General features: G+C 38.0%; 3 protein-coding genes across 11 annotated transcripts; 1 reads left to right on the top strand and 2 right to left on the bottom strand.

The window, feature by feature from the left end:
• Window positions 1-2,587: 2,587 nt before the first annotated feature.
• LOC113688460 (beta-glucuronosyltransferase GlcAT14A-like) lies at window positions 2,588-6,502 on the top strand. Its single transcript, XM_027206280.2, has 5 exons — window positions 2,588-3,234; window positions 4,040-4,794; window positions 4,906-4,981; window positions 5,075-5,190; window positions 5,880-6,502. The coding sequence occupies exons 2-5, from the start codon at window positions 4,221-4,223 to the stop codon at window positions 6,377-6,379; spliced, it is 1,266 nt and encodes a 421-aa protein (XP_027062081.1). The 5' UTR covers window positions 2,588-3,234; window positions 4,040-4,220; the 3' UTR covers window positions 6,380-6,502.
• A 1,979-nt stretch (window positions 6,503-8,481) lies between these two features.
• On the bottom strand, window positions 8,482-16,445 carry LOC113743188 (protein SPA1-RELATED 4-like). 9 transcript variants are annotated; one of them, XM_072049183.1, is made up of 11 exons: window positions 16,160-16,443; window positions 15,937-16,017; window positions 14,814-15,007; window positions 13,482-14,515; window positions 13,187-13,344; window positions 11,588-12,527; window positions 11,346-11,492; window positions 10,900-11,211; window positions 9,591-9,650; window positions 9,313-9,410; window positions 8,482-9,130 (listed from the first exon to the last, which is right to left on the bottom strand). In XM_072049183.1, exons 4-11 carry the CDS (start codon window positions 14,313-14,315, stop codon window positions 8,986-8,988), a joined length of 2,694 nt encoding a protein of 897 aa, XP_071905284.1. In that variant the 5' UTR covers window positions 14,316-14,515; window positions 14,814-15,007; window positions 15,937-16,017; window positions 16,160-16,443; the 3' UTR covers window positions 8,482-8,985. The 9 variants fall into 9 exon arrangements, 8 of the variants coding, with proteins under 8 accessions (XP_071905284.1, XP_071905283.1, XP_071905282.1 ...); XM_072049182.1 differs by having other exon boundaries at window positions 14,814-15,436; XM_072049181.1 differs by having other exon boundaries at window positions 15,937-16,076.
• Window positions 16,446-17,760: 1,315 nt separating this feature from the next.
• LOC113743517 (probable serine/threonine-protein kinase At1g54610) lies at window positions 17,761-24,389 on the bottom strand. Its single transcript, XM_027271563.2, has 8 exons — window positions 23,277-24,389; window positions 21,261-21,545; window positions 20,658-20,975; window positions 20,076-20,303; window positions 19,265-19,365; window positions 18,976-19,090; window positions 18,411-18,884; window positions 17,761-18,253 (listed from the first exon to the last, which is right to left on the bottom strand). Exons 1-8 carry the CDS (start codon window positions 23,688-23,690, stop codon window positions 18,047-18,049), a joined length of 2,142 nt encoding a protein of 713 aa, XP_027127364.1. The 5' UTR covers window positions 23,691-24,389; the 3' UTR covers window positions 17,761-18,046.
• Between the last annotated feature and the right edge of the window lie 3,102 nt (window positions 24,390-27,491).

The raw sequence follows: 27,491 nt of genomic DNA on the forward strand, positions 1-27,491 counted from the left end.
GGCTATTAAATTTTTAAAATTCGAGTTTATTAAAGTATGAGCCGATACTAAATATAAGCAATCAAAAATAATTTGAAAGATTGTACTATAACTCCATCTCTAATCTATCAAGAAACACTCTAAAATGTCGGCTCAAATATACTTACAACAAGAGTTACTGACACCCCATACTCAAAGCAATCCACCCAATTTGCAGTAATTGCAAAAAGTAATTATCGTTTGTACCTAATTTCGGCTCTAATGCACCATCCAGATCGGGATTATTTGATAGAGACGTATTCCAGAAAGGAGGAAACAAATTACCTCGTAAGTGCAGCAAATTTCTGCATTACTCATTGCAATAAACATTCCAAACTCCGTTATTTAGTCAAAAAAAGACGCCAACCTCAATGGTCTTCGTGGGAAAAAAAAAAAGAAAAACAAAGATAAAGACCAAATTACGAGCTGTCGGCGCAAATAGTTGGCAGACGGTAAAATGAATGAAACTGTCCTGTGACAACTGACATCAAGTCCATCATGAATTATGCGCGGTCCCACCTAATTGAATTTCGCCAACTATATTTGGTCTCATGTCCTCGGCATCGCAGCCCTACATGTCACAACGTGGTGAACATCATTCGGGATCAACGGCGATTGATTAAGTTCATGGAGATTTGCGCAATGATTGATGAGCTTGTGATGTTGCCACCTGATACAATCTCTCGGTCTGCGTACCCCCTCAAACAAATGGGTGTGTATGGGATGGATCCAGTGGTTCCAAAAACAAATACAAAAAAAAAAAGCTTATATCATTAGAAAAAAAAAAGGTGGGTTTGAATAGGAGTCATTTGTCAATAAATTATTTACTTATATGCTAAACATATTTTTTAACAAATTTTTTTATTATATATACATCACATCTCAACGAATACTATAATAATTATTTTAAATAATATACTTCTAATAATCTGTTATCCAGACACACTCGTTAATATTAGTCGTGTGAATATAAAAAAAGGACATGGAGTAATTTTTAATCCCTTGTAGTGATAAGAATTAGTAACCTCTTTGATGTGTAAAGATTTGTAATCTAACTACTTAGTATATTTTAACTTCGTCCTTCTACAATTAGCCATTTAAAAAAAAAAAAATTTGCGACAAATGTCAACAGCGTTACATGAAATATATTATGTGTTGTGTGCTACTCAACCTTTTCAGATATTGCGGGTAGACTTCGTACGTTTCTAATACGGAAAGGCGTGTTCCCATTTGGGGTCAAAGTTCAAAGTCGTGGAGCTGTTAAAACATGAAATATATTAATATTATCATTATTCCAGGACTTGGTCACCGCACGGAATGACTTTGGTGGATGGAAAAACCCGTCATGTCATATTTCGGGAAGGAAATCTGATTTATTTATGGTAAAGAAATGAATTTAAAAATGATCACTAGAAGCTATATATGTTAGCTATAATTTGGACACTCCAAATCAGTTTTTTTTTTCCCCTTCTATTATTCCATCCCTTTTCCAATATTTTTTATTTTTCCGTCTAAAATTTTCTTTTGTAGTTTGGTTTGGGGTTGACGTTTTGTTTTCGGAAAAAAGTAGCATGAACAAGTCAGACCCACAGAAGAGAAGTCACGCCTCCATTGTCAATAACCTCCACGTCTTTGGGACACGTATCCGGCTTTATGAACAACTTGATTTTAGGCGTTTGAAGCTGCGGCGCATTTGCAATAAAAGCGCTTTTAAACGCTTAAAGTATTTTTAACGCGTTTGATAATTAATTTTTCGTAACTTAAATAATTTAACTTTTAATAACTTAAAAGTATTTTTGTCCAAAACACGTGTTTTTTTAATAGGATACCATAATTTCAAATACATCTTAAGTCAACAAACTCGAAAAAGAACTCTTTGAACATTGAAAAAAAACAAAAGAAAAAGGATGATACTCAGGATAGAAAGTATTACCAAAGGATTTATATAGGCAAGGATAAGGAGATGTGGATGTTTTTCTGGATATGGAAAAGAAGATACATTTTTACGTAATGGTTTTACATATCAAAATAGAAATTAGGGGAGCTATACAGAGATTCTTGATTGAATTTAATCAAATGGCTTCATAACTATAGAATGTTTGGGAATATTCTCCATCAAACGTCAAATTTATAGAGGCAAGTTTTACCCCACACTCGAGGCTTATATCATTTCCACAGTGATATACAATGTAGTCAATAAAATGTCAGTTTAAATTCTTAAGACACCTATCATCTACATGAAGAAGCATCTTCTGTTAGAACATGCATGTACAAACCGAAAATTAAAAGCCAAAACTGGAAACATCCTCTGTTTTCTCTATATTCTGTACAAACCAAACAATTGAATGCGATGCATGATACACACTAAATAATTACTACTTCATAAAGTACATGCTAGTGTACAAGATTACTTGGAAACATATAAAAAAAAAAAAACCCCAAAATTTACCACGGCAAGCAAAAGAATGAAAACAAGAAAAGAGAGGAAATCGTGCAGGCGCGAGGACGCGAATGCCATGCTAAACATGACAAATAAGGAAACAGTTAAAGAAAGATGGTGGGCTCAGGCTAAAGCTAAGTTGTCAGCCGTCTCAGTTTTGTGAAGCTAATTAAAACCAACAATGCCAAGGAGAAAATGGAGCAGTAAAAATTGTTATTGGCTAATTGCAATAGGGATGGGGAAATGGGACTAGGCTTCTAGGAAAGCAGTGCTACTATTCCCATCTGAATTCAGAATCCGACCTTTCCCTCCGATCAATAAATCTATTTTGTCAAGAATCCCGACTCCTCAATTAGTACCAGCCGTACTATTAGTAATTAGACCTGTAGACTCAGTGGTCACTCCTCGCCACCTTCTTCCCCATCTCTCGCTCCTCCTCCAACCATATTATGCTCTTTTCCCCTCAAATTCTGTAACAGAATCTGATTCCAATCTCAACCCAAAAACCTTTTCCTCTTCCCACCTCCAACCCTTGTCCAAAGATTAAATTTTGATACCAATTATCCAATTTCTGTCTGAGGTATTATAACTTTTACGAGTATTAAACATAAACATTACCCCACAACCTTCTTATTATTTCCTTACTCCTAGAATCACAGACCAAAATTTTGTCTTCTCCAGCTTTCTTTGATCGGAGAGTCTGTGTCTTTATGAAAAGATTGTCTTTTTCTTATCTCTGTCTGTAATCCATTCTACGTGCAAGGAAGACTGGAAAGGTACGACACGTTAAACAATTGCCTAAAGAAAAAGGTTTTCTCTTTCCTTCTCGCCGTTCTCCCCCTTTCACACGCACAAACAGCACGAACGTGTGAACCTCGCAAGTGAACGTGACGGATTCATTCCTTTTAATGCTGTTATTTTTTCTGTTGTTGTCTGCTGTAAATGGGTTTTAGTCTTTTTGCTGGTTGGAATGATTTCTGAAGTTCTGAGGCGGATTTCACTAAGATTTTTTGCTGAGTTTCAGGATCTTGTTTTAGAACTCTTAATGTACTGAATTTAAGATTGGATTTTTGTGAAGTGGGTTTTTCAGAACGTCTTTATACAATTAAACGGTTCATGTATTACAATTTAGTCGTGCTGGGAAATCAAAATTTCTTGTTGCTAATAGTTTGTCCGGTTATTGAGATTTTAATCCTAGTGAGGAACGAATATGAATAGCATTTTGTTTTGACTTTGGGAAAATTCTTTTTTTTTTCCTCCTCTCTGTGATTTATTTAGCATTTCTTTCTTTTACTTTCTTAAATGAAAATTGATGAAAGAAACTACATGTTTATCAGCTCCTGCATGATAAGTTTGTGGCCTTATTGCTGGCTCTGTTGTTTGGTCTGCTAACCATTTTCGATTTTCCTGACGTAATATGGCCGTCTTTTTCTGTCTATTTAATTACTTAACGGTGAATACTCCGACTAAATTATCTCTCTGTTTAGTTGTTTACGGAGGGCTCGAGTTTTTTTAATCATGCTGATTATTTAAATAGGCATAGACTAAGCTTTTGTTTTATTTTGAACCATGATTGATCAGCTATTGTGGAAAGCTACAAATTACCGTACCCACTCCAAAGCGGCATTGATCCTTCTTTGGCCATTTGGTTCAGAAAGTAGAGTCCAATAAAAATCCATTAAGGACCAGTGACAGTAAATTACATTTCGTTGCTGAATTGATGAGAAAGTGAGGCAAACTGAACTCATGATAGACTTCAGCCATGGGGTCCTTGAACATGGAGAAGAGATGGGTTTTTCCTCTTGCAATCAGTTCACTGGTATGCCTTTTCCTTATTGCAACCTCGTTCAATATGGGGATGGTTTCATCATTGCAAAGCATCAACTCAATCTTCTCAATGTTCCCCTCTCGTGCAACTGCTAATCAAACGAGCCAATTATTTGTTGAAGCAAAGGTTAACCAATCTCCACCACCTCCAGCTGCTCCACCAGTTCCGCGTTTTGCGTATCTGGTATCAGGATCAAGAGGTGATCTAGAAAAGCTTTGGAGAACTCTCCATGCATTGTATCATCCACGGAATTATTATGTTGTACATTTGGACCTGGAATCCCCTGCAGAGGAGAGGCTGGAGCTTGCTTCCCGGGTTGAGAAAAATCCCATATTTTCTAAGGTTGGGAATGTATTCATGATTAAAAAGGCTAACATGGTTACTTATAGAGGGCCCACCATGGTCTCTAATACGCTTCACGCTTGTGCCATTCTTCTCAAGAGACACAAGGATTGGGATTGGTTTATTAACCTAAGTGCTTCAGACTACCCATTGGTGACTCAAGATGGTTAGTTTTATTGGAAATTCACCAATTGGTATTGAAGTGTTTGTGCTGGAGATTGCTCTTATTGTTCTTCATTTCATTCAAGTCCTTGATTTCTCTATTTTGCCCTTGCAGATCTTCTGCATACCTTTACTGGTTTAAGGCGGGATTTGAATTTCATCGAGCACACTAGCCGATTGGGCTGGAAAGAGTAAGCTCTCTTGGTGCGTTTTTTGTTCGGCTCATGCATCTATCAAGAAATGAATATCAGCACCTAATACCATTCCATTGGGTTGTGTTTCAGGAATCACAGGGCAATGCCGTTGGTCGTGGATCCCGGGCTCTACCAGGACACAAAGTCTGATATATTCTGGGTCCAACCTAAGAGAACTTTGCCCACTTCATTTAAGCTCTTTACTGGTTAGTTTTTTTCAATATGGCAAATTTTATGTGCCGATGTACCATGTCAAGATAAGTGCCCCTCTGCCAAAGAAGTGGTCCTGAAAGCCGAACCTAGCCTCTTACCATGCCCAAATTGTATTTTCCTATAGACCGTCCAATTCAATCATTGCTTTTCCTCCGCTTGGATAATTGTCTTTCTCCATATTCTGATATCTTCTTTCCTCTGCATAGTTCCTTTCTCAGCCATACAGCATATTGAGTTAGCTTGTATCCCTGATGGGTAGTTCAGTTGCTTATTGCATATGTCTTTCTCTTACTGGGAAATTAGGCTGATATCTTTTCCAACTGTTCTGCAGACCACCCTGCTTTTCTTATTTCCTATCAATGTTATCTCTCTCTTTACAACCTTCTTTCAATTTTATCCTTGCAGTATCTGTCTACAGTGTTTTGTGTATTGAAATTGCTGATTGCAGTAACTCGTAAAAGAGTTCTGAAGGACATGTAGGCAAATACACAAAACAAAACTTATTGCAAATTGTGCTCTGTCGGAACTTTTGTTGTAATAATCTTTTTTCTGAAACATGGAACGGAAACTGTTGGTGAGGTTGAGGTTTCAGGATTGAAACGTTTCTCTCTAGAGATTTTACCTATTTTTATCATTTTCTAAGAGCTGTGGCCTAGCTTTACACATATTCCCTCTTTTACAGGTTCTGCATGGATGATCCTGTCGCGTGCTTTTGTGGAGTACTGCGTCTGGGGTTGGGATAACCTTCCTAGAACTCTACTTATGTACTATACAAATTTTGTGTCCTCTCCTGAGGGCTATTTTCAGACAGTTGTTTGCAATGCCCCAGAATTTGTACCCACTATTGTCAACCATGACATGCACTACATAGCTTGGGATAATCCCCCAAAACAGCATCCGAAAACCCTCCACCTGAATGACACAGCTCCAATGATTGCAAGCGGTGCTCCATTTGCTCGTAAGTTCAGGGCAAATGATCCTGTATTAGATAAACTTGATAACGAGTTCCTCGGTCGCAAAAATGGTAGCTTCACACCCGGTGGCTGGTGCCGCGGTAAACCTCGTTGCTCGAAGGTTGGAAATCCTGCGAAGCTGAAACCAGGCCCTGGTGCTGAACGCCTGCGCGGTCTAGTAGATAATATAGTTTTGTCCCCAAGATTTAGCGAGAATCAGTGTAAGTAGATTATAGTGTATCATTCTTGCTTGCAGATTAAAAAGGGCAAGCTAAATTTACTTCCATAAGCCCCAACGATTCTTTGTTGGAAGCTGGAGTATTATATCAATGACACTGCACAGTTAACATCATTTTTCTTGATCGTAAAAACGCAGCTTTCTCGACTGCAATGGTAATAATACCTGCTTCTGGCATCACCGTACATGTTCCTAGTCCGTTTATGCGAGGATTTGGATCTGTATTCGTGGTCACTTGTTGAAAACAATTACATCCGCGTCATTTTTTGACGATTTCTTGTTGGCAAACAGTTGACGAACGGAGTAAATTGATTAAGATACTAAAAAAACAAGAAGGGCGTTGAAGAAAGGGCCAGTCTACAGATCAGCGACGCAAAACTTTATCAACAACAAAAGTCGCTCGGCCACTCAGCCGACGCAATCTTTATATAGTATTGATGACTAGGGTTCTGAATGAATCTAGACCAATTTTGGCATAATTAAGTAGAACTCATATTAATTTATTAATTAACGGTATCAAGTTTAAACTCGAGAGATTCTTAATGTAAAATTCAAATTCAAATTCAAATTCAAATTCGAGTCCAATAAGTTAGAGTTCGAGCCAAATCAAGCTCAAAAATTTAAAAATAAAAATTGTTGAGAAAAAGAAGGAGCCGAACTTCACACTAGTTACGCTGTTTGTTACCACCAAAGACTAAAGTCTCGGTGGCGTGGGAGATCAAATGTTCAAAATTTGCATTCTATCACTTGTTAATGTATGTGACCTCTCTAAATCTATACGAGTGTGTAGTGCATCCGTCTGATTCGATGGTGATTCAGTTTTCGTTGATTCTCTAATGAGCTCAGCGTAGAAGTAGAATAGATGGTACCGAATGATATTAAAAAAAAAAAAAAACACTTTTAAACTCATTTTCTATTAACTTTTTATACTTTCCAGTTGTCGGTGGGGATTGGATGGACATAATAAGCGGACACGGTACTCGCATCTGCATACTGGTGGCCTCTTTGCCCTTACAATCACCTGAAAAGAAGTCACCCACCAGAAAGAATGTCACGTTTCTAGAAGTTCGAGTCAGTAATATAACCCTACATTCATTCTCATGGAAAGATGCTTTTCTCACATGTGATATACCAGTAACAAGGCAAATTCTAGAATAGGGTATACCACACTGTGATAAACCACATCTTAAAAATAATAAAAACAAAAAACTTATGACACACACAAATGTGATATATGTATATCACATAGTAATAGATGAGACCGATCAAACATTTAATTTGTCCTGGTTTACCCGGATTCCATGGATGTAAGTTACCAATTGCCATCTCTTAGTTGACGACGTGGACACCGCAAATTTTCTGTCTCACCAGAAAATTTTCTAACTAGCGTGAGGACCCCCCCACCCCAAAAAAAAAAAAAAAAAAAAAAAAAAACCTCGCATACTTATCTCTCAAGAGTGTCGCCATCACTATCGTGAATCAATTATTCAGTTCAATTCAAATTTTATTTTCCTTTGGCTGTTCTTCTTCAAGTTCTGGTACATTCGATACATTTTAATTTCTTGTGTCAAAGCACTGGCTTCACTAACTGTAATAACCAACATCTTTTGGGTCGCTAATGCCACGCAACTGTGGCAGATCAAATTTGACCAATCAAAAGTTAGTTTGTCTTTGGCTATGGCCGAAGAGCTGCTAAAAGAGGTTCGGAATTATAAACCCATTTCCATCTTTAGGAACCTCCTTTTACCACTTCCCCTCTTTATTTGACCCAGATAACGGCGTACATCAAGCCACCAATCCTCCCATTCCAAACATACACACCTGAATGATTGAGACAAAAGAAGTTCAGAATTTAAACCAAAATCACCATCCAATGCATCAAATTGTTCCTCTTGGTATAGCAATTATAAGATCAGAACAAATTTCACATAGAATGTCGAGATTCGACAGTCCTTTCTTCTTCACATCTTGGAGGAGGAGGAGGAAGTTGGGAGAGAAATGGGGAGACTCTTTACTTCAGATTGGAAGGGAGATGGGAGCGGGGAGAGGGCTGGAGTACCAAAGCCATGGAGGTAAATAATAATAGTAGGTCATTGCCTGTGTAAAGGTATTTTAGGTTTATAGAGTGAAATTGTTCTGACCACAGGATTATTGCTCTGAGTCGCTACTGCCATCCATTGAGTCAATATCATAATACATATATAGTATATTCTATATCAATGATTGCAATTCTAAAAATTACAAGAATATACATAGAAAAATCAGCGTTTTATCTTCCTTTCGGGCTCCTCTTTCTATTTCTTATCTACAGTACACTTGAACAATGACGAATCTCAGTGCTCCGGTTAACCATCCGCTATTCTACTAAAAGGCAAAAATTTGTTTTGCAGGCTGCTGTTGATGTTCCTAGTGACTTCAACCTTCAGTGAAGCAGGCCTCGATAAAATGCTCCTTGGGTATAAGCTACTCTTTTAATCTGTGTTTCCGCTGATGCTGTATTCCATTTTCTCTCTCTTTTTTTTTTTTTGGAATTAATTCTTAAGACTTAGCTCAAACCATCTCCAACAACTTGATATTTCCCGTGGAGTTAGCAGCAACTAAGGTGGAGGATGACTGACCACGCCAACACACAGAGGAGATAAACTGTGCACTGTCGTCCACTTCATCACCCGAAAGCGGATCCGTGATGTTAAATTTATATGACAACGCAGGCATGGGAAGAGCTTTGTGGTATACAAAAACCTGCAACCAGAAAACCAAAGACAAAACTACATTTACCAATCACTGAACAGGTGATCATTCACTGCTGTACCATATAACATACGAGTAAATTGGCTTAAAAGATTTTGTGAGGGACAGGAGGAATATGACAGAACAAACATGGGATGTAACAAACGACGGTAACTCCACCGCAGTAATTCGACCTTTCGTAATCATCACATAGAGCTGTGAAGGGGGAAGTGCCGGCAACAGATGTGAACTCAAACTGACTTTTCAGGAACAAAGTAAATGTGAACCGACCCTTCCAAGACCAGAAAAGGTAATTATGACTAGACATTCTTGAGGCATTTAGTAGCATACAAAGCAGAGAAACTTTCAGTGCAATGCAGAGTTTAAGGAAGAAAAACCAAGGACAATCATACATAACTACAGCAGAAATCAAAATTAGATCGTGTAAATTGCTGTGCAAAGCATGGGATACCTCATTTGTCTCTGATCCCGTTGCAATGTAACCATCAGATACAGATAGGCCAACAAAGTTCTGCAACAAAGATGTATCCACATTAAGGATGAAAACCATAGATGTTTCTATAAGCAGAATTTGGGTTTTACCTCAACTTAATGATCAAGATGCATATGCAACAAAATGAATCAATGAATATGAAAAACTAGAGGGAGAACAGAAGGAGAGGGGGGGGGGGTGTGTGTTAGGAGGCTAGGAGCAATGCATATGCACATTCTTCCTCTCTTTTCTAACAACCTTATTTTCTTTGCTTATTTTTTAATAATTTCATTCCAAATAACATCAATTGCTGATAAAGACCACTCCCAAAACCTCATCCAGACTTTATTTTCTCAATATAGTTGGAAAAGAAGATACTGAATACAAAAGCTATATGTATTTTGCCTCTCACAATGAACTAATCATCTCAACAGGCCTTGGAAGGTATAATGAAAAAGAACTTGTATGCATTATAGTAATTCCACTGCTTAGATGAGATGAAAATTGAAAGAACTGAAAAGAATGTCCCGTTTGTAACCCTAATGCCCAGTTTGGGAGATGAGATTTGAGCGGAAAAGAAACGAAGGGAAGAGAAAGGTAGCTATTTCCCACGTTTGAGAGTTTTAGCGAAACAGAAAGGAAAAGAACCCAGCTGATTTGGAAGGAAGAAGATCTGCTACAGTTAAAAAAAATTTTCCATCCCAAATCGGCCAGAAAGCAAAGGAAAGCTACGGAAAGGCTACAAAAAAATTTTTAAATTGCCCATTCTATCCTTGAGAAGCTATTGAATGGAATATTTATTGACCAATGCGTCCAAAATCATCTCCTTTCTTTTGTAAACTCCCAAACAACATTAAAATCTCCTCTCTTCTTTTCTTATCGTTTCTTTTCTCTCATAACTTAACCTTTCTCTTCTTTTCTTTTCTATCCTGAACTCCCAAACTAGCTTTAAATAAAGATCAATTATCAATGATAGCAAAACTAAATTTGTTAACACATTTGCCTGACCTTATCATACTTTATACCATACAATTTTAGTTATATATCAATTTCAATGAGAATACCAAATGAATTGAAATGATATAGCAGACACTAAGTCATGATATTTCTGTAGGGCCACTTTACTAAACAAAATGGAAAAACTCAATACAAAGACAGCATAGTGGTATTCAATCATCAGAATTAACCTCTTTAACTGTCCCCAACTTACTCAACGTCCTGACTAAAAGACCAAGCTACAATTTCTAAAATGATACACAATATCAAGCAATAAAACAAAAAGCTCTACCTTCACATTCAAGTGCCCAGTGAATGACTGAAGGGGACAATCAAGAACCCGAGCTGTGCACATTGACAAGTCCCAGAGCTTCAATGTGTTATCTGTAGATGCAGACACAAGTGTTGTCGAATCTATGAACTTAACATAGCTCACAGTCTTGTTGTGTCCAATCAACGTGCAGAGAGGCATCTTAGAATTGCGTAGATCATAATAGTATATCTTATGGTCTGCTGATCCAAATGCAAGGCGACGACTGGATTCAAATGGAAACTGAACACAACAGACATTTGCCTTTGTCTTAATGGTACCGATGCTTACTCCCTGCAGTAGCAACCCATGTAAGAAAAACAACTTATTACACATCAAGAACCCAACCTATACAGCAATAACAATTAGATGACTGTAGTACGTTTAGTTTCAAAGCTGACATCCACCAAGTGCAAAAATAGAATTGCCTGATTGATATTCCAGAGCTTAACAGAACCATCATCACTCCCGCTAGCCAGCAATGTTGGATCAGCTACTGAGTAGTCAACGGACCAGACACGGCTCTCATGCTCGCTCATTTCCATAAAGATTTGACTTCTTGTAACGTCCCATACCTGAAAATATCTCAAGGAGACGAGCCAATTTTTAATTTTTTCTTATTCTTAAAAAAAAAAAAAGAGTGGACAGGAGTTCAAGTCTCTTGATTTACCTGAACCACACCTTCAAAGTTACTGGAAGCAATCTGGCTCTTAATATACCCATTCCAACATATACTGCTTAGCTTTGATCTGCTAGCCATTTCAACAACAGGATAATGGATATCACGGTCTTTGTTTAGAATCGAATTATATTCAAAGACTTTGATCTTCTTATTCACACCAGCAGTTGCAAAAAACTCTCCATCACGATCAAAACTCAGGGAGCATACAAGGTTGGAAGAATTTAAAAGATCTCCCTGCTTCAAGTCTGCCTTCACCTTTAACTTGCTAAATGACAAATACTTGCACAGACCCTCAAGAAATGAATTTATCCATCCACTTTGTCTATCCTCATTATATTGTTCTTTTGATGACAACTTACTGAGAGAACTTCTTTCAGTCACTACAACTGATCCTCTTGCATCGCTACTAATTGGAGAACTTCTGGCATATACTTTTCCAGATGGTTTGAGAGCCCGCCGCCTAGTTAAAAAGTAAGCTGACTCCAATTTTCTAAAGTTTTTCATGAGTCGGGAACTTTTAGAAAGAATAGTTGCTTGGTTTTCTGGAACAGGATCATCAAGTTCCTCCGCATTATGGGTATAAAGCCCAGGCCTGCATCGTTTTCTCGACCCTGAGCTACCAGAATCACCCTCATCTACTGTATTGGATGAAGGGGGCCCTGAAGCTGAATCCTTCGCCAGGTCTATGCTTATGCCTCCTTTTATCCTAAGGGCAGTTTGCAATTTTGTGACTTCTTCTATATCAGAAGTCAAAAAGGACACCATTTCATGCAAGTGATCTGCTGCATCCTGTTTCCTTTGCTTTAATAGTAACAAAAATTCCAGCAACAGCTCTTGTTCATCTATTTTTTCTCGAAGTTCTATTGCTGCCTCACGCTCCTCAATGTTGTCTCTTGGTTCATTTAGAAATTCGCTTTGCAACAACGCCCTGCATCATGTGATTGAGTATGGAAACGAGACAAATAACCAATTATTGAAAGCATAAAATGTTGGGGAGAACCCATCCAAAGGCACAAAGACAACCAAGGGATGTACTTTGCAATAAAAGCCAGGAGAGGTAGCATCTCAAGTCTTGAGGGTAGCCTTAAAATCTTAGTTACTAGCGTAGAAATAGCCTGAGACTAAGTGGTAACAGTAGTGCTCATGCACTTCTGAATTACAAGCTTAAGCATCAGTCAGACCATAAATTTATGCTAGTGGCCTGTCCCTCTCCTTTCTCTAAATCTTTTGGCAATGTCTGAGGACTAATACACATCCAAAGCAGCAAAATGCAACAGAAGGAAAGAACAAACTACTGCAAGACATCACAAAAATTTTAGTGAGAGATTAAAGGTACGTTTCAAGTCCAGAAGCCATAATTGGCTTCACACTCTTCCAGGAAACCCAATATGACATGTACTAGGGTTTCTGAAAAAGCAGATTTTTGTATGACGAGTCCATTAGCACTATAGAACACAACATACTAAGAGTATCCATATATATCCTTTTTAGAAGTTGGCTATTATGGCGGATTACTTCAACCAGCAGAGAACAAAAACATCTTTGGAACAGGTGAAGTTGAAATGGTAAAAGTGCAGTAAATCCCACCCCATTTTTGGCCGACTACTTGGCTCAGGATGCAGCAACCATAGGCAAAATGATGCTTCTTTAGGCCACTTCAAAAGCAACTGAGGAGGGAGAACACGATGTCTCAGACTAGACATAGTTGCGCCTTTCTCTTCCACCGAGCTAAATGTGCAGAACAACTGTTCATCAGCAAAATATTTATCAGAGAGGAAAGAGGTAAAACACAAGCTTATTTATTATTCGATACAACACTGAACTGAGGAGACCATGATTTACAGTAAGTTGTCATTTCAGGATCTCGGTAACTGATACTAACCTCAAAGAGAAGAACCCCCAGTCGATAAATGTCTGAAGCACTGGAACTGGGGCCACCAGAAACTTCTTCTGGACTACTGTACCAATTGGTTTCCATCAACAATATATGTTTCATTGGGAAGGAATGCTTCCTTTCTTCCGTCTGGTCATCATTTGGTGCAACCTCAGCCTGTCCGGCGCTTGACCTAATGCAACTTGTTTCAGATACTATTCGAGATGCATTTAGGGGATTCATCTCAAGTTGCAAGCTTTCAGTAGCTAGCTGACTTCCTCGTTGGGGCAAGTCTGAAGGCAAAGGCGAAGACGCACCTTTAAACTCAGCCGTCTGGCTGTTTGTTCCTTCCTCAAACGAATCTGAACCCGAATCCGAGCAAGAAGCAGATTCAATGAAAGACACACGGTTAAGTGAGGACATGACAAAGCATGAGGGCCGCACATTATGGAGGATTATTCCCTGAGAATGAGCCAGGTTAACTATATCTACAATTTGAGTAAATATGTGTAAGCATTCAAGAGCATCAACAGTTCTTTCTGGGTTGTCCAACCACTGTCTCAGACTGATATCATTACATTCTATGGCACGAACAACTGGGTCCAGAGCTACTCCCTCCTCGAAGCCCCCAGTATAGGTTTTAAACTGGTTAGTTATATGAGGTAGCACAATTCTCTCCCTCACTTTTCTTCCTGGTCTAAACCCAAACTCAGACGACGTATCTCCTGAGGACCTGATAGTGTTGGCACGAACAAGTCGAAGATTCCCCTCCAAAACCGAAGAAGAATTTAAACCCCTAGAGCTATCTGACCTCTGCCAGCCAGATTCAGATGAACCTTCCATTAGTCTCCACCTCTACTAGGGTGAAGCCCAAGAAACACAAACCCAAGCCAAAGAAAAGGAAGAAATCTTAGACCTTCAACACATTCTTTGACTTCCACCACAGCCATTTTCGAATCAAAAACACATCTTAACCACAGAAACCACCAAAACCTTTTATTTGCCCTAAACCTCAGTGATCACTTTACCACACCAAAACCTTCCTGCGAACGTTAAGAGATGTAGAAATGAGCATAAAGCACCAAACTTTGAACTTTCCACATTAAAGAAAGTGAAACTCCATCAACAAACAAAACCCGTAGAAGAAAATCCCATAAACGCTATTCAGAAGAAAAAAAGGCTAGAAAGAAAATTTCATACGGCCCAGAAGTAGTGACCATGCAGTATGATTATGCATTCAAAATCTTGTTTATCAACACAACAACTTAAGTACATACATACACAGACGTATACATAGAGAGAGAGAGAGAGAGAGAGAGAGATGGAGATAAAGCAAGCTACCAGTTTATCACCAAAAGGAAAGTCTGAAAGGTAGAAGCTGCGCGGAGCTTGTTGAGTTTGAGATGAAGCAATAGCAAACGAAAGAACTCGAACCACACACTAGAAACTTTTAACAAAAACAAAACAGGTGTGCTTTTTCCAAAGGAAGCACCACAGCCTCACAAAATACAGAGGTATTTTCCTCTCCAACACTACTGCAAGAGCAAACAAACAAAAACAAAAAGGAAAGAATAAAGAAAAAAGAAGGTGGGAAAAAAAAGGAAACCCACATATGAAATATTTAACACCACCCTCCCGGCAAAAAAAGAGAGAGAGAGAGAGAGAGAGAGAAAATCCTTCCTCACACAAAATTCAGGCCCTGCGGGTTGAGGATGTACTTGACCTATTGCATTGCCATGAAATGTCCGTATTTTCATTAAAATTGTACAGTACTCCCAATATATATATATATATATATATATTGAATACTAATAAGTAGTAATAAGCAAGCATAACTAGATTTGGTTGTCCGTTGGTTTATTCTTTGTTTTGGAAATCCTAGGGACCACTTGTTATCTGCAATGCCACTGACTCCTGATTCAGTTTCATCACGTATACGTGGCTGATTCGCATCCTCAAACTCCCTGAAATGGGAAAGGGGGGTAATAGTGTAAATTCACTGAACACTCTTGTGGAATGTGGACCTAGCGTCGTCTGAAATGGATTCTTATTAAAGTAGGAGTAAAAGAGAATTACTCCTACTCAAGATGTGAGCAGAGAACAGTCCCAGATGTATCTCCAATTTCCAATGACCGATTCTCACTAAGTCCTCCTGTACTAATAAGTTAAACCATTTGACTGATGAACCCATTTTTTTATTATAAACTAATAGCAGGAGTATACCATAATCATATCTTTTCTCGAACTGAATTAAGTAATTTAACAATCCCATTAAAGCTAATCCCCTCCTGTTCATCACCATTAAAGTTCAAACTGAGAACGAAATTAAGCGGAAACGTCACATCTATTCTAACAATATGTGATTATGCAAACACAGGTATAATACTACTAGTAATTAGAGAGCAAATGATTACATTGAATTGGAAAACGTACTATTAAAAGAAAAAGGAGCAGTGCAACAAACCTTTACACCTGTAAGCCCGTCGTCACGAAGGTTCCTTTTTTGCTTCTTTTGCCTTTGTGAAATCTTAAAAAACTTCCAAACCTAAACAACCGAGTTAATTCTCGGTAACTCAAAAAAAGCGCACAATCGCCTTTTCGTAACTGTTCATAGAAATCGAAACTTTAAGTTTTTTTTTTTTTTAAAGGAAAAAAAAAATCTAGGTTTTAGGTTGAAGAAAACTAACCGCAGGTGAAATTATGAGCTCAAAGCACGAACGCTACAGCATTGGAGCTCGTAACCGAGGCTGGAAGTTCAGAGTTCAGACCGTGTAATGCTTCGATTTTTTGTCGTTTAATATTGTATTTACTCTAATATCGTGGAGCTTGTGAAGTTTCTCCTTTGTTTGTTTGTAGCGTGGGATATGTGGTTCGGCGGCGGAGAGAGGCGGAGTAGAGGGCGGCGGAAATGAGCAGCTTTTTTAATATGATTAATATTTGAATGGGGGTTGATTATTATTTATTGTTGGTAGTTGAGAAACGTGATTACATGGAGATTAATACTACTAACTAAGACGTGGTCGCAGGAACTGCACGTAGTCTTCTGAGTAATTAATTAGTTTTTTTTTTGGGTTGGGGTTTTCAAAATGCTGCTTTCGAAGTTTACCAGATAAGGAAACGCAAGGAAAAAAACACGAAGCTCTTCTTGGACCTTTCCTTGCTGGTGAAACGCCCGGGGCTAAGAAAATGGTACTAATAAGTATAGATAAATGAGTTTAAAATAAAGTATTGGCAAGTAGGTTTGAACCTTGAATAATGAAAGCCATTCGGTTTTAGGATCCGAGTTTGTTAGCATTAGTACTTGTGTCCGGGTTAGCAAATTATATGGGAAAAAAAAAAACTCATTAGATTACGTTTTTCAATCTCTTTTTTTTTAAAAAAAAAAAAAAAATTCAATCATATTTTCTATCTCCCATATTCATAAAAAGTGCTTCAATATTGATTTAATAAACTGATCTACATAATATTATAGAAAATATCAACTTGCCAGGAAGTTTAACATAGGATAAGATTGTATACTTCATAGAATCTCAAATGTCATCTTGCTTGCCAGTCAAGATGACGATTGCAATTTTTCTTTTTTTTTTCGGAGACGACAACTATTGTATAACCTATTTATCCTAAATTACAGGAGAGGAGGAGGCTAAAGAGATTTTGTGTTAGGGACTGATAGATACACAGACCTTACTAGATGATTGCAACCTTCCAAGGACCAGAAAAATAAAAAATGGGAAACTTTGGTACTTTTATCAAAGATGTGGGGTGCGACTTGTAAACTATTGCCCAAAATAGGAAAGGGCATGCTAAAAACAGCTAAAGTTGGAATTTGGGTCCGATCTTGGCGGGATTCTATGTATAATTCTTGTGTTGCACTAAGTGGGAGCTTTGCCCTCTGATCAGGTGGTTGATTCTGAACTTGGGATTCAAGCCTGGAACAGTCTAAAGATGCAGTTTTATGGAATACCAGACTGACCGAAAGTTGCAATTATGGAAGCCATTGTAGATGAAGTGAACAACACTTGCAAATTTGGCAAGAAAAGGCTTTCCTTTCGTCTCAGGTAGCAGATTCAACTTGGCATCGTAGCAAGGACTACTACAACCCAAATTATCTATTTCAGTTTGTATTACCAGCAGAACTCAATTCAGATTTTGGACCAGCCAAACGAGCAAATTCACCTTTGTGGAAGCTGCATGTTTGCCCCCAATAAGTCTGCTGTATTAATGCATATGCTTCCTGCAATATTCACATCCGAGCATCTTGGAAAATTCTGGGCTACAAGCCAGAAAGTTCAATTTAAAACTGACAATCAAGCTCTATAAAAATGGCCGATACCATTCGCATGCAGACTTTGTTGAGCTACAATAAAATGCTTATGACAGCTTAAGCAGGAGTGAGGGAACTACAACATTTCCTATTTAATTCTTCTACATCTGGCCGGCCAAACAACGGCCCCCAGCCATATTCGTGGAACTACCCCTATACAGCTCCTCCCACTTAGCCAAAATATCTCAATTGTACAACAGATAGTGGCCTCTTCCCTTCCTTTTTGCAGTATAGTTTGCCTAATAACAACTCATCGGCCAGAAACAAATAGTGAATTAATTGATAACTGGTTTCCATCAGCCTGAGATTTTCGTAATTTTGCCTTGTCCAAGCGTGCTCGTCTTACAGCTTCTTGAACTTGCCGATCATGATCTTTCATCATCTGGTCCATTTTGCCTGATGGTACTATTATCGGTCCTGAATAGTGGATTTTATTGCCCTTTGACCCGTACCCAATCTAAATAGAGAAAGCAAGTAAGTCTTGAGCACATGAATACATCAACATCAAGAACTTTATTTATGAACAGCGCTAACAAATTAGAGGTTCCGCATTTTATGACGATAAAGGATGCGATAGTGGCAATTAAAAACTATCATGTCAGCAGAGTTCTTACCAGAACGGGATCGTTATTGCTGGTTCTTCCATCCTCATTTTGATAAGATCCTGTGACCACTTGATTCTTTTGATCTTGCTTCATTGAGGAATTCGATGTCTCCTTGAAAGATCCGGGAAATCTTGCAATAAGTTTGGGAACTTCCTGCTGAGAAGGACCAGACTTCTCACTGCGTTCCTCAGAGAGCACACTCCTCCTTGCAGCAACTAAACCAGACATTGCAGACAAGTCAGCTCCATTTGAAATCTTTGGAGCATCTTCCATATTCTTTCCAGCTTTTGCCCAGGCAGCCCGGTGTACCAGTGGGCCAGAATGGGAACCCCTCTTATGGAGATTGCCCTGGGGATCATTGCTTGCTTCATCAACAGCCTGGGATGGTCTAGGTGGGTCAATAGGAAAACCAGAAGCAACTTCTTCCTGATGAGAGTTGAACATCTCGCTTCTGCTCTTGGAATTGGACTGACCTTGTCTTTTCTGGGTTCAGAAATTCACCACATAAATTTTGGGCTTGCCCTTACAGAAAATGCAGGAGGTCCTCCTTTAAAAACATTACAACAGTTGTTACCTGCATTGAAAGGACTAATTCAGCATTGGCATCAGGTGCTGGAACAGCACGAGATTCTCTTGTCCCTTTCCGTTCTTGATCATACCTGTGACCCTTGCTTCCTGCTGCCGCATGTCTGTATACAACATAAAACAAAGTTAGCTACTGAGTCACCACTTTCACCATTTAGAAATTTGTTAAAGCATAAACAAGACAGCATGGCACTTTGTGCTAATAAAAACTCAAAATTCAGCATTGATATTAATAACATAAAAATACAATATTAATTGATCTTAATCGTTCAATTTACCTTCTAGCTTCTTCATCCCGAACTTTCGCATCAAACTCTTTACTGGGAGGATACTTTGGCAAGCTCGAAGGATCACAAGGAAGTGGTTTTGTTATGAAGAACTGCAAAACCAAATTAGACAGGTTAAGCAAAAATTTCAACAATTAAAGATTTGGAAATTTCTTTGACAAGTCATTATAAGCTAATGAATTGGTGATGGAATTGTTGATGCAAGTCCATGAAATCTATCATAACTATGACTGATGGAATGGGTACACAGTATAATGAAGTAATATCATGGATTCCATTGGACGCATTCAGTGAATTACATATAAAAATGCATAACATGGTTCATAACAGTAAGTTCTGATACTAAATTTCATCCAATGGATAGGATTGAGAAACGAGAAATAGAATTTATTGGAATAGTAGATAGCCAAGCCTTCAGTGGGCCTTTTTTTTTTTTGGAGAAAATACGTAGATGTGCTGTTTTTTTTAACCAAAACTTGCAAAAACATGAGCAGAGATGGAGATCATATGCAAATAATCAACACACTTTCAAACTATAATATGCAAATAACGCCATGTTGCAGGTCTTGCTGTTACTCAATGGTATTATTATTCTACATTGAGCGCTGGCGAGGAATTCTACAAAGCTCCATAACATTTACAGTTAATTCCTATAATCTCCTATTAACCTCCTTTAAGTTGTTAATTAGAAGTTTCTGGTTTTCCCGAGGTCCTTCATTGATCTTCCATGCTCTCTTCTCTTTCAGTCTTTGCTGGAAAGAGAGGGCAACCTTGCATCAATAGTTTGTAAAAAGCTTCATACCTCACTCTGGAGAGCAGAAGATGCAGATCCACGATCAGCAGGATCTATAGATAGTAGAACCTCCATTAAAGCTAATGCTGGTGCAGGAAAGTCTTTAAATGTATCTGCAACACAACGTTTATAAGGTTGCTGGGGCTTAAAAATAGTTGCATGAGGTAACCTCGACTTTCTCCAGTACTCCTCAGAGGGTGAACCGCAAAGCTTGAAGATTTTGTGTAACTGCTCAACCTACAAGGATTTAAGCAAATATCTGTTCAAATATGCCCAGGAGGGGCCAAGGCAAAAACCATAAGACGAAAACACAAGTTAAAAGGTTAAAAATACAAAATTTCATGACTAACTATTGTCAATTTCACTAACAGATTGGTTCAAGAGAGCAACTTGTCATTTGGTTTTCTCATAAAGCTTCTTTTATATGAGAATATAAACATTCCACCTTTCTTTTTTTCTTGTTTTGCAGTGAGGGAGAGAGAACCAATGCTCACAAAAGAGAACTCTATACCCTATTTCCAAAGGGGCTTGTTTCATATCTGGATATTGGTCCTATATATTAGGCATAAGCAGAATAACAAATTAACATACCTCTGTTCGTCCGGGCATGATAGGCTTGCCAGCATAAAGTTCAGCAAGAATACAACCGGTACTCCACAAATCCACAGCAGAGCCATAATAAGTAGCCCCAAGTAGAAGTTCAGGTGGCCGGTACCAGAGAGTCACAACACGGCTTGTCAAGGGCTGGCTCTGATGAGGATCAAAGAAACTTGCCAGACCAAAGTCAGCTATTTTCAGTATGCCATTATTGTCAATTAAAAGATTGGAACCCTTTATATCTCGATGCAGAACACCATGCCTGTGACAGTGATCGAGCCCACGTAGAAGCTGCTGCATGTAACACTTAACCTAAAAATATATAAACCAGACACTATATTATCCCAAGCATCCAAGTGGAGCAAATAGAATAATGTGCAGTTTTACTCGGGAATTATGATGACCCTTATGTCATTCCCTTGTCTAGTGCTCATATAGCACAGATATGTCTCATTCAGATGTAAAAAGATGCCGTTACTATATCGGAAGATCTGAATAAGAGTAACAATTATTTATCAAAATAGGGGAAAAATAAAATAGCAATGCTACAATATAAGAGAAGATTTTGAGTCACAATTTGAAGCTCAATGTCAATACCTGTGGTTCAGTGAATTTTAGACCTGGGTGTGATGCAAGACCCGCTAGGTCATGCTCCATGTACTCAAAAACAAGGTACAAGCTGCAAGACATCCGGGATGTAACTAGACCTTCCAACTTGATTATATTAGGATGATCAAGCCTGCGAAGAATGTGAATTTCCCTAGCCATGAAACGAACACTCTCAGGCTCCAGATTGTCAAACCTTACCTTCTTCAAAGCCACAATCTTGCCTTGATCAAGATCTCGAGCACGATAAACATTGCTATAAGTTCCCTGGCCAATCTACATAAATAGAAAAACAATCAATATCCAGACTACCAATTAGTATCACTGACTAACACAAAAGAAGAGGGATAGATCCCAATTTTTAAGCTATTCATTTTAGTATATAAAAGGACTGCAGCTTACTCAATTTAGCAAAATTCAGTATCAGTAGATATTTTTCCCTCTTCTATTTCTCTTGTTTCCTTTTGATTGGATAAGTGCAGCAACAGTAGAATCAATAAATGCTTGAACTTAAGGGAAAAATAAAGAGGTAATATCATCTTCACAGAGTAAAGATTATGAGATAATCTGCAGCTTATGTCAGCAAGCATATACACCTAGCAGATGGGCCATTATTTCACTTGTCTTGTACTAAAAGATTAACCAAACTTCCAAAACAATGTTTCCAATAAATTGGCAGACCCTAAGATTTGTGAGCTAAAACTGAAGAAAGACAACTTTTTAATCAAAGGTACAGTCAAAAGGTAAGAATCTTAAAGCTTGCCAATGGCAAATATCAAAAAGGAATGATCTACTACATTTCAGCCTTCTTTTTTACGTTTATCTTTCTGTCATTAGTCAGTCACTTCTTTCCTTCAGTTTCTTAATTTTCTAATGCTGCTCTTTAAGTTCTTACAGCAATTTCACAAAAGACAACTTGATAGAGCACTAACTATAAAGTATGATTTCCATGTCTAAAGTCCAGTAACTATAAATGCCACACACAAGGACCAGGTGAAGTGTTGGAGACAGAACTATGCAAAAAGAAGATAACCTATTTTAATATCGATTGTTCATGCACCTAAGAATGTGTCTTGCCATGGGACACCAAAATAAAATTTAACTCAACAAAATCACAATTCCAGATTCAGTCAAATAAGATATATTAATTCCTAGGGTCAAAATTTGTTAACGAAAAGTAAAAGCTATGTGGCCTAAACTAGACCACAAATATAGTAAAGAACAGAATATAAGAAGAAAGTGAAGTACATATTTGAACAATATCGCATGCTCATTGATGCAGAGAAAGCAATGAATGAATGGGGGTCTTATAGCAAGTAGCCGCCGGAAAAATTAAATGATTCGATGCCAGGGGAGAGCAGATAAATTGTCAGGAACATTATGCACATTCAGCCATTTCAAGAAAATACAAACTATTTGGTCAGCAAAAGCAATTCACAACTGCTATGAGTAGAATTAGCACTTTTTTAAATTGTGAGCATACCAATTTCTCATAGCACCCATCAAAGTCAAATTTTTTATTGCCTGGTAAGTACAAACCTTGGTTTAGGCTAATCACTTCAAAATTTGGAGAATTTTTTGCGAGCTACACCTGTCTAGGAAGCATGAGCATTTTTAAGAGGGCAACGTAGTATAGACACACATCAGACTACTTTGTTCCTTAGTATAAAGGAACAAGGCATGGAAAATGATAAGCTTGTTACCAAGGAGGTCTATTACTCTGTCAGGGTTAAAGCTGGAGATGGGCCATCTGATTCTGAATTTTAAGCGGCTGGATCAATAACCATCTTATTATCTGTTCATATGACGGTGTAAATTACTCTGTTATCAAACTAATAAGTACTCAATCTGATATAGCCAAATTGGATTTTAACTTCCATCAACACTGACTTATAGCAAGCGAAATAACAAATAAAAGACATGCAAAGATTAAATGCAACTGATTTACTCATTTCTCAAACCATATTACTGGATAATCCCAAAACTTGGTGCAACAAAGAAGCGTACTTTATCCAACTTCTCAAAAGAATCAGCACGCCTAGGCACCCATCCTCTGATAGCTTCACCAGCCACAGCAGCTAACCAGGGTGGCCAACCAGCAGCAACCTGCTCCCCTTCTGTAGCTCTTGGCATTCTGCCCACTCCAGGATGGCCAGAGGCTGTAACAATATACTCAGTCTTCTCCCTTTTCCTCTCAATATTCTCACCATGCAACCTGGCTGAACCATTAATTTGCTTGTCAATCAAAACTACCCTCCCTTCATTATTCTCCAGCCGATCTTTCACTCTATACCCATCTTCTCTTCTGGAAGAAACTGCCCTCGGGACTCTCAAATCTGAAGATGTCTTACTGGATAGCCTCTCCCTTGGACTCTCCCTACTATCCTCAATGGCAGAGGGCTTACAGCAGACACACCCCATTTCACTCCCTAAAAATACACAAACCCACAAAAAGAACCTACCTCCCAAATCACATCTTTGCACCAAATACACCAATACCTACCCACATTAACTCCTCTTCTTCCATTGTCTCCTTCAAAATCAAGAATCACCCCAAGAAACCAACTTTGTCGGAAATTTCAACTCAAACTAAGTCTGTCACACGCATCACCGATATTTCTCATAAAACCCAAGTCAGAAACTAACCAAAAAACATGCCATTCGGCTTATATAACATAACAACCATAAAAATCAGTCAATTTTGCAAGAAAACTGAAATGGGCTCAGCTCAAAGTACCTTCAAATTGATATCTGGCGAGTGTAGCTGAAATTAAGTGAAATTGCAATACAGAAAAGGAGTATGGAGAGTTTGGTAAGGGGAAAAGTAAGGGTGGATCTAGGGCAATTGTATTGTGCAGTAGTAACTGGAATGTACAGAGTGAAGGGGGGAGAGAAAACAGATTAGTAGAGTAGTACTGTAGTAATTTGTGAGGGAGTTAAAAAAATTTGTGGTACAAATGTGTGTCTGTTACTGTTATAATAGTGAGAATTTATATATTTCTGACGGCCGAGGCAGCTTTTTATTAAACCTTTCAGGGAAAGGAGAAAGATGAGAGAGAGAGAGAGAGAGAGAGAGAGACGGAGAGAAAGCTAGCAGTAGTCGTGATGGGTTCCATTGGCGACATTCTTCTTCCCAGGTCTCACTACAACCACGCGCAGCGTTGTGTGTGATTGGTTGTGTTTTATGGCGTGCAGTAATCCATGATTGTACCATAATGCTGGCAGTTATGGTGCTCCTTTTACAATACACTTCCCTTTTTTTTCCCCCAATAATTTCATATGGGAAGGGAAGAAACATCAAGAAAGTTACGCGAAGATAAATTGCAAGTAAAGCTATTAAACGGAACAAGCAACTTGAAAGTTCGATTGAGCTCGATTCGATAAGGCTCGAGTTTGGCTCTTTAATTGTGATAAACGAGTCGAACTCGAAATATATTCGTTTAATTAACAAGTCGAGTAAGTTCGACTCGTCTGTTATCAGAATAGCTCGATTAGACTCGATAATAAAGAGTATATATGTCATTTCATAATTCAAAAGCATAAAAATTGAAAATTGTAGATTCGTGCAAGTTCGACTCGTTTGTGATAAACAAGTTGAGTTCGAACTCGAACTCGAGTCACATGTCGTATTTGGCGAGTCGAGTCCAAACATTTTTCAAAACTCATCCGCCTAATCAAGCGAGCTCGAGTTTGGCTCGAGTTAAACTTGAGTCGAACCAAGCTTGGTAGGCAAATACTCGGCTCGACTCGACTCGATTAAGAGCACTAATTGCGAGAAAGTAATGTATAGGAAATGAAAGTTACCTTAAAAAGAAAGTGATAATTTATATATATTTTTTTAGCCCTAGCATCTGTCTCCACATCTTTTTCACTCGTAAGCACAAAAATTTAAGAGTTATTGAAAATTAGTGATAATTATATCAAAAGTTAGTAATGACTATTTTGAATGAAAAATTCTATACTAAAAACAAACTACCTCCTTCATTTTGAAAATTTTTACATGTATATTTATCGTTTTAAAAATGTCTGATTTAAAATCAAAGTCGTTCTTTATGAGTGGAGTCGTTCTGAATAATGTGTCAAAAATATTTTCTTGCAAAATCAAAAACATGAGGGGTATTGCAGGACTCGTATTGGAAAGTGTAGAAAATGTGATAAATTTTTCTAAATTCCAAAACATGCAAAAAAGAAAAGTAAGCAGACATTAGGAAATCCAGCCATAGGAAAGACGTCAGCTTTGGTTAACGGAGATGTCAAAGTGAGAGTCATCATCACCACCAGTTGTACTTGTATCAAAACAGGAAGGAGAATGGAGAGATAGCAGGAAGAAAGATCTCTCATCGTATGGTCACTTGTTTAGAAGAATGCTCGCTGTTTTGTATACTTAACTGCTGTAAACTCTCTTAGATAGAGACATTTGGCATTTCATAAACTTATGAGCAAATTGGCGGTTTGAAAGGAGAATCACCGGCGGAGTTAATTCTTATGCATGTTTTCTGTATAATTATTAATACTGAAAAAAGAAAAAAGAACGCAGTGGAAAATCACTAGTGAGGTGAATCTCGGAATAAACAATTTCTTCGAGTAATTTAATTAAAAATTAATGGAATGGAATGAAGAAGATTTATTATTAATGGTTTCAACTAAAAATGCCCCGTCTATTCCCTGGCCAGGCGTGTGGTTGAACACTGCCGGCAAAATTCACGTCCCCGGGGCCGGACCACTCCACTGGTCGAAGACCAATCAATTGGAATTGATTAGCCAATTTATTATTTGTTGGGCTCCACGTTCTGCGCCGCTGCTCCAGGGCTACCCCAGTTTGGTTGACTTGAGCTCTCTCATCTAGATTTACGACTCAACAAAAAAAAAATTTACACCATTTATGCTGTTTTATCTTGCATCAAATAAAATTCTTTGTTCGGGCGCCGCGGGGGTGGGGGTGGGGGGGGGGGGGGGAAAGCTTGTGAGATAGTTACTCTGGGTTTAAGGTGCTCAGCCGCACTTCCAGTTATCAATTGACTGGACGGTATTGATTTGTGGACTCCACCTTAGATTGTATTTTGCATTAGGATTTCGATTACCTCTGAGTTTTAATCTAACTTTGTCGTGTTTGTTCCAGTAATTCTGATTGTTAAAAAATAAATAAAATTCTTCACTCCAGTGATTTTTAGCAGTGACAACCAGTCAAAAGATATTCATTTGGAAAGGGTTATTATTTGAAAAATATATATTATTCACAAAACGCATTTTTTCAATCTTTTTTTCTCATATATATATATATATCACATTATTAGTGATTTGATTTTTTATGTGAGAGTTTTTTTAAATTATGGGAATTGTTTTACGAAACCGAGAGAGAGAGAGAGAGAGAGAGAGAGAGAGAGAGAGAAAGAACTACGTACAAGGTAGGCAAATGCATGCTGTAGGCGCGTGCATTGAACATTAGTTCGGTCATTGTTTCTGCATGAAGAAGAAAGTAGTCCTACTTTGCTAGTAATAATAGCAGAATAGAAAGGTTGATGCTGTATTTTTATTCTTAGCTTTATTGATATGGACTCATCCCTAAATAGGGTTAATTACATTTACCTCCCTAGAGATTTGTCCAAACGACGAATCAATCCTTAAAGTTTGATAAAATTACAAAATGGTCCACCAAACTCAAAGATCCATAACAAGTAGAGCCTTCCAGTTAGTCAATTAACGTTTGACCACTCATCACCAGGCAAGCCAGAATAAAAATGCAACTGAATTCTTAATTTTGCCCATCAATGTTATATTGTTCCCCTTTTTCTTCCTCTTTCCTTTTTGTTTTTATATTGAAAATCTATCATCACCCCAAAAAGCGTTGGAGACATTGCAAATTTACAATTGCTTCAAACCGGCATTGATACTATCTTTCACCGATAACTCAAAACTGCCAACAAACACCATTTTTTCTTTAGTTTTCAATCAAAATTGGAACAAGAGCGCCCAAAAGATACTACAACTTGCATGGAACAGTTTGTCATATCCATCAATTTGAAAATATACTCCATGAATTGCAATGATTGAACAATTCCAATAGACTAAAGCGAAGGTTCAAGGAAAAATACAAAATAAAAAATAAACATCAACCACAAACATGAACAAAGAAAGTAAACCGCCAATAGAAATCTCGACAAAGTAAAATTAACCAAAAACATGTATAGATCTATCAATTTTGACACCCAAGAGTAAATTGCC

The sequence above is a fragment of the Coffea arabica genome, chromosome 5e (assembly GCF_036785885.1).
Source record: "Coffea arabica cultivar ET-39 chromosome 5e, Coffea Arabica ET-39 HiFi, whole genome shotgun sequence".
NCBI classification, from domain to species: domain Eukaryota; kingdom Viridiplantae; phylum Streptophyta; class Magnoliopsida; order Gentianales; family Rubiaceae; genus Coffea; species Coffea arabica.

Excerpts from the sequence above, each read along its gene's own strand:
- LOC113688460 (XM_027206280.2), top strand. The coding sequence starts at position 4,221 with ATGGGGTCCTTGAACATGGAGAAGAGATGGGTTTTTCCTCTTGCAATC. Across the intron at positions 4,795-4,905 it reads CCCATTGGTGACTCAAGATG|ATCTTCTGCATACCTTTACT; the intron begins GTTAGTTTTATT and ends TTGCCCTTGCAG. Across the intron at positions 5,191-5,879 it reads TTCATTTAAGCTCTTTACTG|GTTCTGCATGGATGATCCTG; the intron begins GTTAGTTTTTTT and ends CCTCTTTTACAG.
- LOC113743188 (XM_072049184.1), bottom strand. The coding sequence starts at position 14,315 with ATGGAAGGTTCATCTGAATCTGGCTGGCAGAGGTCAGATAGCTCTAGG. Across the intron at positions 13,345-13,481 it reads TGGGGGTTCTTCTCTTTGAG|TTGTTCTGCACATTTAGCTC; the intron begins GTTAGTATCAGT and ends GCTGATGAACAG. Across the intron at positions 9,411-9,590 it reads CGGGATCAGAGACAAATGAG|GGTCGGTTCACATTTACTTT; the intron begins GTATCCCATGCT and ends TGGTCTTGGAAG.
- LOC113743517 (XM_027271563.2), bottom strand. The coding sequence starts at position 23,690 with ATGGGGTGTGTCTGCTGTAAGCCCTCTGCCATTGAGGATAGTAGGGAG. Across the intron at positions 20,304-20,657 it reads TCATGCCCGGACGAACAGAG|GTTGAGCAGTTACACAAAAT; the intron begins GTATGTTAATTT and ends AAATCCTTGTAG. Across the intron at positions 19,091-19,264 it reads CGGGATGAAGAAGCTAGAAG|ACATGCGGCAGCAGGAAGCA; the intron begins GTAAATTGAACG and ends TGTTGTATACAG.